This window comes from Embiotoca jacksoni, unplaced genomic scaffold (assembly GCF_022577435.1).
Source record: "Embiotoca jacksoni isolate LCO1_2020_lvr unplaced genomic scaffold, fEmbJac1.0.p SCAF_3, whole genome shotgun sequence".
NCBI lineage: Eukaryota > Metazoa > Chordata > Actinopteri > Embiotocidae > Embiotoca > Embiotoca jacksoni.
Genome location: NW_027185381.1, coordinates 9,803,373 through 9,819,161, shown reverse-complemented (window position 1 = coordinate 9,819,161; position 15,789 = coordinate 9,803,373). Strand labels below are relative to the sequence as shown.

General features: G+C 40.5%; 1 protein-coding gene across 2 annotated transcripts in view; it reads left to right on the top strand.

The window, feature by feature from the left end:
- tmem117 (transmembrane protein 117) overlaps positions 1-15,789 on the top strand; it is a 41,339-nt gene that overhangs the window by 20,990 nt on the left and 4,560 nt on the right. For both annotated transcript variants that reach the window (XM_069163140.1, XM_069163141.1), the window contains 3 exons: positions 6,820-6,919; positions 10,337-10,434; positions 12,117-12,276. In XM_069163140.1, the coding sequence (XP_069019241.1) occupies positions 6,820-6,919; positions 10,337-10,434; positions 12,117-12,276 (358 nt within the window). The remainder of the gene's footprint in view (positions 1-6,819; positions 6,920-10,336; positions 10,435-12,116; positions 12,277-15,789) is intronic.

Sequence of the window (15,789 nt, the reverse complement as noted above, 5' to 3'; positions counted from 1 at the left end):
TTTGCTTGTGTTTTGTCTATTTGCAGGTATTTCCTTAAGTTGCAGTGTTGTGCTCTCATGGCATAATAGGATTCTAGTATTAAAAGATGTTAGTAACCCCATTACTGTGTATTGTAATTATTTAATTGGCTGGATTGACTCGTTTTCTTTTCGCCATAATTTTGGTGTATTAGCCAAGTTGGATGATAACATCAAAGTTGAAACTAATTTTTAAAAGTAGAAAATCTGCATTTTGATTTTGATAATTAAATAACTTTTCTGATTTTGATTGTATTTTTTTATCGCTTGAGAATTTGCAGAGCAGTTGATAAACTGAGAAAACAAATGTGTCTCATTGGTGTATTATGAAAATGACCAATGAAATCAATGAAATAATTATTTTATTTTTTTATTTTATAAGATTTGGGACAACACCTTATTTAGGACATTGCTGGAAACACTTTTAAGACTTTGTTATAACCTGTTTCAGTTACAAATCAGAGTACATTTCTTAAATGAATTTATCTTTTCCTTTGTCCAAATCTGAGCAAATCTGTCTATCCTTCTGTCTTTCACCCATTTTGTTGGTATCTGAAAACAGGACTCATTGTTGTACATATTTAATGAGTGTTTAGTTGGAGCACATTTTTCCCTCCACAGTCATATAGTCCTCTTGTCAGAATATCTCTGAAACAGCCTGTGTGTATATGAAGCAGTGAGGTCGGTCATTTTCTCTGGTCTTATTATCCTGCTGTTTTCTGGGACAGAAGGGAGGAGCGCCAGCGGTGGCTGCCGTCCTCCTCATATGTCACTGTCACATGTTGAGAAATAGGTGTAAACAATAAACATTTTAACCTTGGCAGCGGTGTGTGACAACTGGGAATATATATCAGGTATATTATATTAGAGACGTGTGAAAGTGTGTGTATGGGAAAGATGAGGAGGGGTACTGCTGCAGGACATTGTCTATGCATGTTTGTTTTTGTGTGTTATACCGCATTACTATACCATGCCGTTTAGTGTTGTCTCCTCCTTCTGCTAAATAATAGTAATTAATAGCTCAGGTAAATTTTAGTTTCATTGGTTGAAAGCTTTGCATGTTGTTGTTGCATTAATTGTTGTGTATTTTTAGGTCATTTTCAAGTGTGTGTGTGTGTGTGTGTGTGTGTGTGTGTGTGCGTGTGCGTGCGCGCGCGTGCGTGTGTGTGTGCGTGTGTCCACATGTGTAAAGATGAAAATATTCAGGGTACCTTTAAATTAATATTTTACAAGCATTCAGTATCCAGGCTGTGAGTCATCCCCCTTCTTTGATTGTATTACGTATGAGATATGATGTTTACATGGACTCTGGTGAAAGCTGGTTACTCATTTCCATTTTTATAAGATTGTAATATTATGCACATTTCTCATTGCCTTTGTTCCACATGTGTCTTGAACTTTTGTACCTACTGACTTAACAGCTGAGGTCGAAATCACTTTGATCTCTGACTTCTTCGACTCTGCTGCAGCTTTGCTGGATTTAGCTTCTCCATCTTATTACCAGTAATGGATGATGCAAGCGGCAATATTTATCCGCTGCATTAGCTGTGTGTGTAGTCATCAACGGGACTTGAGTCTAACATGCACCAGTGAACATCTCCAGATTTTTACATATCCTTAATATAATACCCATGGTTTTCATATCAGAATTTTCAGGACAATCTCAGCTATCTCTGTAATTAAGTACCCATTTGACCTAGGGCAATGTGTAAAGAGGTAATTTGACCCAAATGCTGAAAAGTTGAAATTTTGATTTGAGAAACTGTTCAAATCTCTAGTGAAAATATCCCTTTTTACTCATGTGGACAAATTGTTTGAATAGTTAAAATTACTTTATCTAAGTCTTTGGTTTACAAAAGTAGTGGAGCATATGGAAAGAAAAGTAGATAAAGAAGTATCTTTATCTACTTTTGTAGATAATAGAGTTTTCTGTCTCTATTTTCACCAAATATTAGAGACTGAAATAAAATGGGACTGAACAATGACTTCATACTTCACATCAAGTTTTAAGGGTTGTGTGAAATGAATAATGAGCATTACAACAGTTGTTGTTTTTTTCAAATCAAATAATTACTATCACACCGAATAAAGATATTTACAATGCATCATCACTGTTTTCAACTGTCCACTGCTGCTGGACAGATGCTGAATGTGTTTAACTGCAAAGTACATTGACAGAAAATTCTCACTCCCTTTCTCTTTTCCTATTCCAGATCCCCCACACACAACAATTCAAACACCTGAGGCTCTGAAGTTCCACCATTCTCTTTGCTACTTTCCAAAACTGCTGCAAAAACCTCAGTAGCTATAAACTTCTTAGCCATTCTTCTCTGATGCTGACTGAATGAAAAGTCACCAGTTTGCAAAGGGATGTGTGAGACTTTATGGATTTCCTGGGTGTCCATTTGTTAGTTACACACTGTATGTAAATGGTCAATTACGCACGGTGAGACGCAGTTGAAATGCCGTCTAACTCTCTTCTAAGCCTCCTAGCGCAGGTTGTGAGTGTCGTACGACCTCACCATTTTATGAAACAGGAAACAGAGACTCTCCAGATTCTGGCAAGATTTAAACCACATTTCTGAGCTGTACTACCACTGAGATATTTATAGAAACATCACGTTTGATACGTGGGTGTGTTCATGGATTATCTTGTCTTACTGGAGCAAAACATACTCAGGATACTTCAAAACGCTCAAGTAACTGTAATTATGAATTTTGGTAGCAAAGCAGGAAGTCGGCTGACATTATTTCATACCAACAAATTTGATCGATGGGGCAACAAAACATGAACCTTATACAGAAGCGTCGTAGCATTGTCACATGTTATGCCTCATTATGTGTTGTTCAATAAACATATTTTGTCTTTTAATTTGTAGGACTTGTTGGGAATGTTAGTGTGCATGCACACTATAGGGAAGGTACATGGAGACCCATTTCAGACCTTTCTGTCCTAATGGAAGGACCCGATACGGTGCTGTCCATGATATTGCCCAATGATACCGACTCCCAATCCTGAGCCAGGGGAATGATAAGGACTAAAGGACTCAATCTCTAGCCAGTTTAATACAATACGTAGGTGATTCAGCGCTGAGTGACGAATTGAGATTGAAGTATTAAGTTGCCTTGGGAGAGGTTATAGTGATAGTGAAGAGAGTCTGTTTTGACAGCTTTATGCTCCCTGGTAAGCAGTGGTGCTCACCGTTGTATACTGTAAATACAACGTTAGGTACTGTAGTGCACAGAGAGGAGACAGGCAATGCATTTCAATGTGCAGCCAGCCAAGGTCGCAATTTAATGTTTTGAATGAGTCCAGCCTTTACAGGGCAGGAGAGGTCACCCGGTTATGACAGTCACTAAATCACTGGCTGTCTGACAAAGAAAACAAGTTTATAAAATCCAGCATGAAGGTATACGTCCAAGTGGACAGTGAAAAACTTAATAGAAATGAGGGTATTTGATGAGTCAGGGTAGTGAAAACTCCCTCAGCATGCTGTTTTATAACCTCAATCATCAGAGCTCCCATGGGCCTTAGAAATCCTTTACTTGGAACTTTGATAAAAATATAATTATAACGTAAAAACAAAAAGTTCACTTTAAATTGGGGACTCTTTATAGGAAGAACGTGTTTGCTTTATAGTAGAGTATGACATTGCAAAAAGGGTTTGGGCACAATGCTGCTGTGTGGATTGTTGATGAAATGGGAAAATTGTACCTTTATAGGACCTTTACAGGGACCCTCCATCACTAAGAGTCTCCTTTCATGGTAAAAACGTGCGGTTTCATGTGGCTATGGTAGTTACACATCTAAAGGAGTTTTCTTCTCAAGAATACATTTATCTCTGGCTTGGACCAAACACTATGAATTTAATGTTTGTGTGATACTAACATCATGATGTCACGACAAATGTCTATAAAACATCATACAAAACTAATATCGTGTCAAATAATTAATCAATCAATTGTTCAAGCTTCCTTTAATACAAAATAGCAAAACATTTGCTGGTTCCACCTTGTTAAATGTGAATATTTGTGGGTTTTTTTGTTTTTTGCAGTACTGCAAAGTGAATATCAAAGGGTTGGTCAATCAAAGTGAATTTAAGATATAAGTGTCAGCTTAGAGAAATTGTAACAATGCCTTTTTATTTATTGCTACACTTTATTAAAAAGCTGTGATTATAACCATCATGTAGCATCTCATTGTTTCTACTGAAAGTCAGTAAACCGTAATATTTAAATAAATCCAGCTCTATTATAACATGATGTAGACCAATATTGAATATTCATAACATAATCACAGAGGGGAAAAAAACAAGTGCACAGGTTATCCATTTTATGTTGAAAAAAGCACAAGTTTGACTGAGGTCAATAGACACGGCAGAATTGTGATGTGATCATTAGCAGTGAGAGCTGAACATACCAAGAAATTGATCTTTAGAAACTCAAACTTTATAAGTTTATTTCTGAACAATTTCAAAAACATCACACTGACTGCTTAGCATCAAAGAAAAAACAATGTTGGTGCAGACGACCATGTTAATGCAACAGTTAAAATGTTTTACTGGCTAAAGTCAAACAGGGGTAACGTCCAAACTCATAATTCTATAACTCCGTACCCTTTGTAGCAAGAAATTGTAATTTCTCGGATGTGATAGAACAAGACAAGCTGGAAAGGCATTGAAATGCCCTTGAATATTATGTCTGAACAAGTGTGGGAAACCTGATAACATTCCACAGAGGGTCAAAGCTGGCCGAGCCAGCCGTGCTGGCACCGACATCGCAACTGGCTCTGCGATTAAGCCACGGGAGCCATTTTAGGGTTGATTATTCATGGTGCTACTGTACTGATGTTCCACTACACTGAATTCTCTCATTAGGTCATCCGGCTCTAAAGGCCATTAAATTTTCAGTCAGCATGAATAAGTCAGAGAGTTCTGCCTCTGATCATGCAGTGCGAAGAGTCCCCAAACTCATCATAGGTGCTCTGCAAGAGGAAAAAAAAACTCTCTTTCGGTGGAGGGGTAACATTTGCTCAATTAAATATGTGAGAAGGGCAGGGGTTGGCAGCAGGGTTGTTTTTTAGATTTAAAGCCTCGCGTGTGGTGCCAGACAGCATTTGCAGAAGTATCGATTAGAATTTTGCGGTGGGTAAATGACTCCCAAAGGGATCCCCTTGGTAACTGCAGCCTTGCCAAGCCACCGACTGTCTTACCGACTTAATGCACATATAAATCGCCATTCCAATCAAGGCCGTTTTATTTGCGGGTTTAAGTGAGGCAATACGTCACCTGCAGTGCTGCACATTTTCGTCAATAAAATCCTGTCAGATCCCTTAAATGCATGCTGCATTGATGACATATGAGTTATGCTTGTTTCTCCCAGGGAAGAATATTTCCTGCACTGTTGCAGGAAGCAGGTAGTTGAAAACATTTTGGGTCACTGACCTGCCACAATTAATCATGATTGTACTTGCTGATGCTTTTCAGATCCGGACTCGCACAATGTGAAAAGACTTTAGCAATTAGCATTAATTAGAAATGAACACCTATTCAATCGGCTGCGGTAACTAATAGCTTGAACGACTGCTTTGTTTAGACTTGTGTGACAGTGACTCATTTACAAAGTGAACAGCACGCCAAGTGGAACTTGTGCGATCCACTGAAAGATGAAAATGAAAATCATGGGGAAACCTCTGTACTGGAAATAAACTATGCACCAGTAACGTTGCAGGCAACATTTTCTCGTTCCTTCTGTGCAACAGAAAACATTGTTATTGTTTTTTACTTGTGGCCAGAAAATGACCGGAGAAAACAAAGACAAATGGAACCATTGACTTCAAATACGACCCTTTGAAAGCACAGCCAGAGCCCTCTCCATCGCCATCTATTATATTCATGAGTGTGACCTGTTGGAGGTGAGAGGGGGCTGGAGGGGGAAGTGATGGGCGCCCACCTGCTCCATCCGGCTTCTAAGACACTGGCTGCCAGGAGATCAAACAGGCCTCCTCGCTCCCCTCTGTTCTCCTCCTCTCTCTGGCAAGTCTCATAGAGGAGGCGACTGACCCACTTTTCCTCCCTCCCTGTGCTATTACCTGGAGAAAATGGAGTGATGTGGTGTGTGTGTGTGTGTGGGTGTGGGTGTGTGTGTGTGTGGGTGGGTGTGTGTGTGTGTGTGTGTGTGTGGGGGGGGGGGGGGGGTTGCGGTGCCGAACAAAAGCTTGTCATCTTCTCCTACTGTACAGAGATGAATAGCGTAACTAGGACTCCAAAGAAAGCATGTCATTTCTTATCAGATACAATGCGAGATTGTTTCTCTAATGGTGTGTCGCGGCCTACTCTTATGTTTTGCTCCTGTGCTGCTGCATGTGTTAACTGAGCTCACTCAAATCCGGTAGTTAATGGGAGGGACCACATCGGGATGACACTGATTTTGACACACAAACTGATTTGTAGTCAACGAGACACCAGACAAATTTGCTAAACAAATGGATAATTTGCCAAACACTGCAGGACCAAATAAAGGTGGCAATGCTGCAGAAATTCCATTGCACTGGCGTAAATTGTTTTCAATCCTGAGGGCTTTAAGGAAGGTAGAGCCACCACTCATTGTTTTCACAGGATTAGATTGATATTGATTGACTCTGCGTCATGATACTTAGCGACAGTGACCATTTTCTCCTTTTCCCTCTTGGCTATTTTTGTCAGTCATTTTGCCTCCTTCCTTTCTGCTTTCCTTCACTACTTTCATAACATATACGATATTTTTGATGTCCTTTTCACTGTTGGTCTTCTTCCCTTGCAGGCCTCACATGGTGACAGAATACATGGGCATCAGGAATGAGAGTTTTATGAAGATTGCTGCAGTGGGGACATGGATGGGAGATTTTGTAACTGCTTGGATGGTGAGAATCTAACACTTGTGTGCACTTGATATTTGATAAGCTGCATTTCTGAAAGTGAAAAACAGACATTCAAATTTTAACTCTGCAGTATAAGGATAACATTCTGCACATCCCATACCCCTTCGCCCGACCCTTGTAGAAGGACACATGGAGAGAGCAAACCTGAGTCAAGGCCAATAGTCCACTCTTCTATGATATTTAAATCTGCATCCACAACTAATATATGTCTGCATATGTTTACAAAACTCGTACATTATGTCAAAATACACTTGCTTCGCATCTCAGCTGCTGTACTGGTTCTGGTTCTCAACTATGAAACCACTGTCCCCTAGTACTCCATAACGACTACTTACTATATAGAGTTTGAGCCATAACATGTGTATCGCTGTGGATTACTGATACCTGTGAATGTGGATTGTGACATGGAGTCATATTTTTTCTAGCATGGCCTATGTTTTATCGCTATTGAGCTTTACTGCCATACTGGATTTTAAGATGTTTAGCAAAAGTAATTCATACATCTGCTCCAAAATTTAAAGGGTTCCTTCTTGACCCATGCTACACCCTTCATGAAATTTGGGCTGGTAGTTTTTCTCTGATCCTGCTGACAAATAAACAAACACACTGCACCGGGAACCTAATCTCCTTGGCAGAGGCAGAAATCTATTTCACCATGCTAGCAGCATGATATGGTTAATGACAAATTTATGGTCTCCGTAGGGCAAATCCAAACACTTTATTTAGTGCCAACAGGACAAAGGTTTCTCTTTTTTTTTTTTTTTTTTATAACTCCAATACATCTGACTTGGTGCACAATAATGTGGAAGTACCTGAAAAAGTAAACCTACATGATGCCCATCAACCACATTCAATGGATATGTTGTATTTAACCCACATTTGACCAACTGCAATCATATAGCCATCTTGACTGTCTCCACATCAGACTTCTGAATTAACTAGTTTGTAACAATGCCAAACTTCAAATACTTTGCCCCACTGATGGTACAAAATAGAGGAATAGCATTTATCGATCCACTCTGCAACAAGCCTTGCAGGGCTGCAAGTCTAGCTACTTTTACCCATGTATTTAGTTCAAGTCCTCAGTTTATCAAAACCGTATTTATGACCACATGGAATCAAGATACATGGTGAAGCCATTCTTCACACACTCATCTAGTTTCTAGGTCAAGTGTATCCTCCCATTATAAGGCACACAGTTACAGTACAGCCTTTCACACTAATTCAGTTCAACCTGCTACCAAATCCTCAGAGTAACATGCAGCTGTGATCTAAGGAGGGTCAGAGGAAACAATAGGTGCACAGGGAGGGATACAGTATATTGGAGGAGAAACCTACATCTGTTCATTTGTCAACATAAAAAGAGGAGGAGAGCTCCAGCGGGAGTGGACTACCTGTGGTGGGAGGAGTGGGGCTCTGACACCGGCATGCAGACAGCTGAGACAACCTGACAAGCTCCCTCACCGGCCACATTAGTATTCCACAGTACATACTGCAGAGAAAGAGAGAGCGGGTGGAAGGAGAGACAGAAGAATAGTATGATGAGGAGCAGGAGGAGGAGGAGGAGGAGGAGGAGGAGGGAGGTGAGAAGTAAGAAACAGAGGTGAAGGGGAAAGGGAAATGTACAAGTCTGGTCGGAAGAGAGCCGGGGGAAGCAGTGAATGAGAAGGTGAAACAGGGAGACAGAGATGTGTGTGTGTGTGTGTGTGTGTGTGTGTGTGTGTGTGTGTGTGTGTGTGTGTGTGTGTGTGTGTGTGTGTGAGAGTGAGAGAAAAAGTTAGCCAAGGCAAAGTGCTGATTCTAGAAATCACTCACAGGACTTTTTTTACATTCGATTAATTCAACAAGGCACTTTGAAGATGACCTCTGTGTCTCCTCCGCATAGCAGATTTGCCGCGTGTCTTCACTCGATGACTGGACAGGAAGTGTCTGTTTTTGAAATGCTGCAACGCCAGACACATCTCATAGATTCCCCATTTCAATTCCTTTTTCCAGCACAAGCTACACTATCTGCAGTGAGGCGCTTTATTGACGGACTGACCTTGCCTCTGCAGCGGCTCCAGATAAAGAATATAGTGGGAATTTTTATACTCGTGTGTAAAATGCTCTCTGACGCAACTTTGCATGCGTGTAAGAAAATCTCCCACAGATTTGACTTTTAATGACATTAAAGATGACAGTGTGAAAATATTACCCGCAACTGGTACAAACACAGCATTAATAATGAAACAAACCAATATGGTTGAAGGTAATCACATCCTTATTATTATTTCATCACAGATGAAGTGTTATTCAGCATGAATTATTCACCATTTCAAATGAAATACCCGTAGAGTCACGTGTTTGTAACGCTGTGTAATGCAGCACTATTTATTATTTAACAGTGGTTAGCATGTGTATCATTTAAATGTAACAATGAACCTGGAGGCGGGATAAGGAATTCTAGTAGATGAACATTGTCATGTAGGAAATGCTAATTATTTGTTTGTCCACTTGTTGGTGGATTTCTGCACATGAAGTATGTCGACGACATATGTGTGATTGTTGAGCACATAATTCCAAAACTATGGGCACTGAGAAGCCACTTAAACTTATTTCAGGATCTGATCGCAGGGATTTGCTTCCATTGGTAGATTGAATGAGATCAGAGAATTGTTGTTAGGTGACGAGAAACAGCTCACAGTTTAAAGTCAAGTTTCTCCCTGCTCTGTTTGATGGGGTTCACCGCCAATCAGGTTCTTCCACACCAAAATAAAACCAAACATTTTCATCGGATTCCCCACATTTTTTGGGGGGTTAAACCTCTGTTGTCTAAAACACAATTTCATCATATAGCTTTGAGATTTCCATCAAAGGAATATTGAAGGAAGTGCACTTTTTGCTTCCTTGCTGAGTGAGATAAGAAGAGTGATGCCACTCTTGTGTTTGTCCAATAGCCTAAAGTAAAGCTACATAGGAGGAGGTTAGCTTAGCTTAGCATGAAGCCTGAATGCATTGGGAAATAGTTAGCTTAGCTCTTTCAAAGGTAAAAAAAAAAAAAGATTTTCCCACTAATAACAGCCCCTCTGAAGTTCAGAAATTAATAAATTCATTTTATTTTTTGAATTCGTACAATTCCTAAAACCAAAGATACTTTAAATGGCCATGAAATATTCAAGAATAAGCCCATAAAAACCACACCATGTCATTTTTACACTTTTTTGTTGTTGTAAAAGCCCAATGTAATGTGTTAATTATTGAGCTTTACAGATGCTGGAAGCAGTATTTTGCCAGGCTCGCTATTTCCTCCTTGACTCTATTCTTTCTGCTAAGCGAACCTAGCTCTTTCCCCCTTTATCGTCGTCAGTGTTCATCTTCTTAAGGAAATAAATAATTCTATTTGGGTTGTGCTTTCCACAGGTGACCGATATGATGCTCCAGGACCAGAACTACCCAGACTGGGGAAAAGCTGCCAGAAAGTTCTGGAAACGAGGCAACAACAGAATTGTCCTCTTCTGGTATGTCTTTTAATTACACTGAAGATAATGTCTGTGAAACCATGTCTATCTTTGGCAGCATACAATTTTTCAGACCAATTTCTCTTCTAGCTTGCTAAAATGCATTATATATATTCGTATGATGTTCTATAGATTTGTGTGTGTGTGTGTGTGTGTGTGTGTGTGTGTGCATATGTGTGTGTTATGTGGTCTCTCCAGCCCGTTGCAGGGTTACACGCAGTCGATAGCCGTGTTAATCTTCCCTCACTCAGTGTCAGCACCTTTAATTAGAAGAACAGGGGGGAAATCAATGGACACTGCAAGGTCGCGGGGCGAGCCGTAGCCCTGCCTTTTACTTACTCGTACCACAAGCTGTGACCCTGAAATAACTGCTAAACAAATGCTGCAAACCATGTCTGATATGCCTATTACTCGACAGCCAAGTAGAACCACTCCCTGTTCAGATGTATTACATCAGCAGCGCGCGGGTCCCAGCGGTGTTCATTCACCAAAGTGGCTCAGTGCTGTCAGTCAGATACGGTGATGTAATTGTCATTCAAATACGACATGCGAACGCCTTCCCCTGTGGTTCATTGTAGGGTCATAGTGAGGGGTGAAGGACCGATGAAGAAACAGCCTGACATGTGTTTGATACGTACACATGGACAGCTCAAGACATCACTTCAAAGAGAGTGTGGAGGGTGTTTAACTTTTCCTTTGGCGGGATTGATTCACCTGCGATTAGAATGCAAGCCAACGATTTGTTCTGTGACTTTTCTGCAGCCCTTCATTTTATCCGCTTCGCACTATCACAATCAATGCCAGATTTGACGAGCCATCGTTTGAAATTCAGAGCTTCAAATGTGATTGATAAAATGCGCTGCTGGGTACGTCTTGTCAATATGCACCGATGGGGCCGTGGCGAAATTGTAAAGAGCTGTGCCAAAAATTCGGCCATGCTGAGGAAAAAGAATCCCACTGTGGAATAATAAAAACCCTCAAAATATATCTCCCAAACAGTTGAAATGGGATATGAGTTGGCAGTCACTATCTGCAGTGCAGCCAACCGACGTGTGCACACAACAGCACAATAATCGCCGGGTGACATTGAGACAAAATACACAGTGGAGAATAATACTAAATGACTGCGCCTCTCTTCACATGGCTGAGAAATTTTCCAGCAAACACTGACTGCAGAATTGCAGCAATGTGACACCAACAAAATTCTGAGTCTGCAATAATAAAAGAAATTCAGAAGGTAAATTTTATATTTTGACTAATGTTAAATATGTAAATACATGAATAAATGTCTGCAGCAGAGTTAAATTAAATTAAATTGTCTCTACATCCACAGACAGACACAGTTTTCGTCTGAGTGCATTCATCTTCCTGTGAGCCATTTATCAAACTTTGGTAAAAAAGTGTTGTTCAACACATTATTAATTCCATGGTTTAGAAATTATCTTTAAATGTTTGTTGGTCTATTAAATGTTCATTATTCATAGATTTCGCCTTTCTTTCCCACCTTTTTTTCCCTTCCATCTCCTTTCCATCTTTATTTTTCCTTTCTTACCTTTATTTTTCCTTCCTGTTCCTGTTCTCCCTTTTCTTTTATCCCTCCTTTCTTTATTTTTCTTCCTCTTCCTCTCCTCTCCTCTCCTCTCCTCTCCACCTCCTCCTTTTCCTCCTCCTCTCTCCTGCAGGTCAGTGCTCTTCTCTCTGACATCGCTGGTGGTTCTGGTCATCAGTACCGACTGGATCAGCTGGGACAACCTGAACCGAGGCTTCCTGCCCAGCGATGAGGTCTCCAGAGCCTTCCTCGCCTCCTTTATCTTGGTCTTCGACCTTCTCATTGTCATGCAGGTAGACTGCTCCCTTGTGGCCAATTAAAGGAAAAAAAAGGGGGATGGGGGGGGGGGGGCATCTCTTGGCTTACTCTGCTACCCATCTTGCCACCCCCCCCCCTCCCCATCCCCATCCCGCTTCCCCTATTCATCAATGGGGCACTGCGGCACAGAGCAGCGAGAGGGGTGTTTGATATCACTCTCAGTTGGCACAGACACAAACGCACACACACACACACACACACACACACACACACACACACACACACACACACACACACACACACACACAAACACATACACCCACATATATATATATATATACAGAGCAAGAGTATATATATATATATATATATATATAGATATATAAACTGTTGTTTACTCTTTTACATCTCTTATCCTTCAGTCTCTCCATCCCTCTCTTCCCAGACCTCAGCCATGAACTCACCCTCTCCTCCCCTACGAGCTTCGTTTATTTCCTTTAATGATGACTCACAAGATTGGAGTTTTTCTCTCACTCCCCTCCTCCCCCCTCCCCACCTACCCAATGTCCTCCCTCCCACAGGAGAGTGTACATCAATAATGCCTGTGTCAGTGGTCATGAATATGCAAATGTGTTTGTCTGGGAAAAATAAACCACATAACTTTGTGCTGAAGAAAAATAAGTTTTTTTTTTTGTTTTTTTGTTTTTTTGTTTGAGCCAGAGCCACAGGTCAATCATGTGGTTTGACTGCGAGCTTAATTCCACACAGTTCCTTCAAATGCCTAATGAAGACATTTCACCAGGCCTTATTAGCCGGTATTGGAGGACACGCTCCAAAACCAATATTTGGTATCACCTAAATATACGGTTCTACTCTGTTTATTACGCTAATTACAAAGAGCCAATTGCATTAGAGGACATCTTGGACGGTTACAATTATACCACTCCACAGCAGCCTAACGAGGAGAGCATTATAATTCCCATGGTAATATGTATTAGAACAACTCTACTCAAAGTGATGTTTAGACTTAGTTGTTGAAACAATTCATTATTTCAAGGAAGTCTTCTGGCCTGTAATTACTGCACACTGTGGTCTTTTTCTCATTTCCACAATTATTGTGATTATGCAGATACATAGAACGAGCTCGGCTTTCACTAAGTAAGCGTTTCCTCACAAAGATGCTGGCGTCCTGCTAAGGCCAGCTTTTCCAGCTTCTCATCTGTATCACTTCCTGTTTCTAGTCACGGACCTCATGTGGAATGAATTACCTATTTTGACATCTCCGTTTGACTCCCCAAGCCGGTCTGGACCCGCGACACTCTCCGTTACCCGGCGGTACATCATTCCCCACTCGCCGTGATTTGTTTACGAAGGGCCCTTCTCATTTTCTGCACAGTGTACAGCAAGCACATTTACTACAGTTATTTATGAGTTGAGTTACCGCATGCCGTTACAGGGCCCCATGCATCGGCAGCTGTCACTACGTTCCACCAGTCAATAAAAATTCAGCCGCCACAGCCCTCCCAACAGCTTCATTCACCTCCATCTTGGAACAGCGCCACAGTTAATCTCACACCTCCATGAGAAAAGATGGGTGGTGTTGTTCTCAAACTAATTAATGCCCCAATTAATGACCTATCTAGATTTGCCTCCAGGCAGTGTTTTACTCTTTTTTTCTTTATAGTTTTGTGTTTAATTGTGCTGTTTCTCTGCATTTTTACAAGCTGAATGCCAGACATCTTTGTCCTCTGTGTATATGCACATGCACATTTGGAAGATATGCTGATAGACCCTTGCAGTTTAGGCGTCCTGTATTTGTCATAGATGCTCATTATTTTGTGGGAGGGAGGTTTAAATGCCATGCCTGTTAGTGCTACAGACACTGCAGCCATGGAAGACGCACTTAATTACTATCTAAGGGGCTATCATCAAGCTCTTATGCTCCTCAGATATTGGCACAGAAGACACTGGACCACATGACAATATAGTGAACTCAGACATGCAGTAATGTCATGCAGCAACACACTCTGCGCAGATAACATGAATCAAAGGGAAACCTAGCTGATCTAAAATTATGTGTTGTTTTTTTCTCTAGTAGTGATGACAAAAGCTAATTTGTGAGATGATTAAAACACCGCAGTAGAAAGAAATGTTTTTAAAACATCTTAATTTTACTCTTCATCACTCTCTGTTTGGTTTTCATTAGATTCATCTGTTTTTATAGTTTGAACTACATGTTTTCATAATGCAAAGTAACTAATCACAGTTCCATAAGTTCACAGACATTTTTAGATACGCTAAGAAGACATCGTATAGAAGATCTACTGTAAAATAAAGCATCAACGACATTTATGTTCAATTACAGGCGTTGGCTTTTTCACTAAAGGAACCCTCTAGTACCTGCCCTTACTGAAAAAAACCCAAAAGTTTGCCCATGTTTTTCACATGGGAAACCTCCTGTGATCACATATATGACACATTTACCACATGTTGCAACATATAACATGAGGAAAACATGTGAAAAAGTTTTTCACATGGAAATCTACATGGACTTAACACACTGCACCATGAAAATGACCATGGGCCATGGGAAAAAAATACATGTTTCACATGTGCACAATCACGTGTATGTGGTCACATGAGTTTTGGCACATGTGAAATTCATGTGGTTTTTCTGTAAGGGAGATGTTACAAAGTTACTCCTGACTGCACAAACAAGCTACAAACAGTACATTTTTGACATTTTCTTACGATATTTATGTACATCATCTACCTGTCCGGTGTAGGATTAATTTCAAAATGTTACTGTTTGTATGTAAGTGATTAAGCGTGCCAATCTGTCCGACCTGTTGCAGCCCTATACCTCATGCTGCTCACTCAGGTCTTCTGACCAGCAGCTCTAGTTGTTCCTACATCTAAACTGACCGGGCCTTCAGGTCCTCAGCCTATATACCAGTGTTCAAAACCTGTTTAAAAAACTATTTATTTTCACTGGGTTTTCCACATCAACCTCCCGTATTTACTGCTTCTATGTGCTTTGCATTGGCTTAATCTTGCCTTTGATTTTTTTTATTCAATTGTTGTCATTGCTTATTTCTTCTTATGATGAAGTCTATCTGACTGTTTTAGTTCTGTTTAATGATGTGCAGCACTTTGGTCAACCACTGTTGTGTTTGAATGTGCCATATAAATAAATCTGGCTTGACTTGTAATATATTAATCATATTATCTGTTCTCTGTATAAATAGTGACGACTCTTCTTTAAAAGCCACTAACCACCAAATATATCCACATACGAGTAAAACAAACAAACAAAAGCTAAGTGACACCACAGGGTACAGTATATGCAGCTTCTAAATGTCAGTTTGGGCTGCCTGTTGATATATTTTGACATGTTGAAATCCTAGCGCATAGGAGTGCACTCCACGAGCCTGTAAACACACAGGGTACTCTGGAGCTTACAACAGCTAGCACCATGTTTGACCTCCAGTCAGTGTATGAAGAGACTCCGCAGAGACTTAACATCAGCGAATATGAGAGACTTCGGT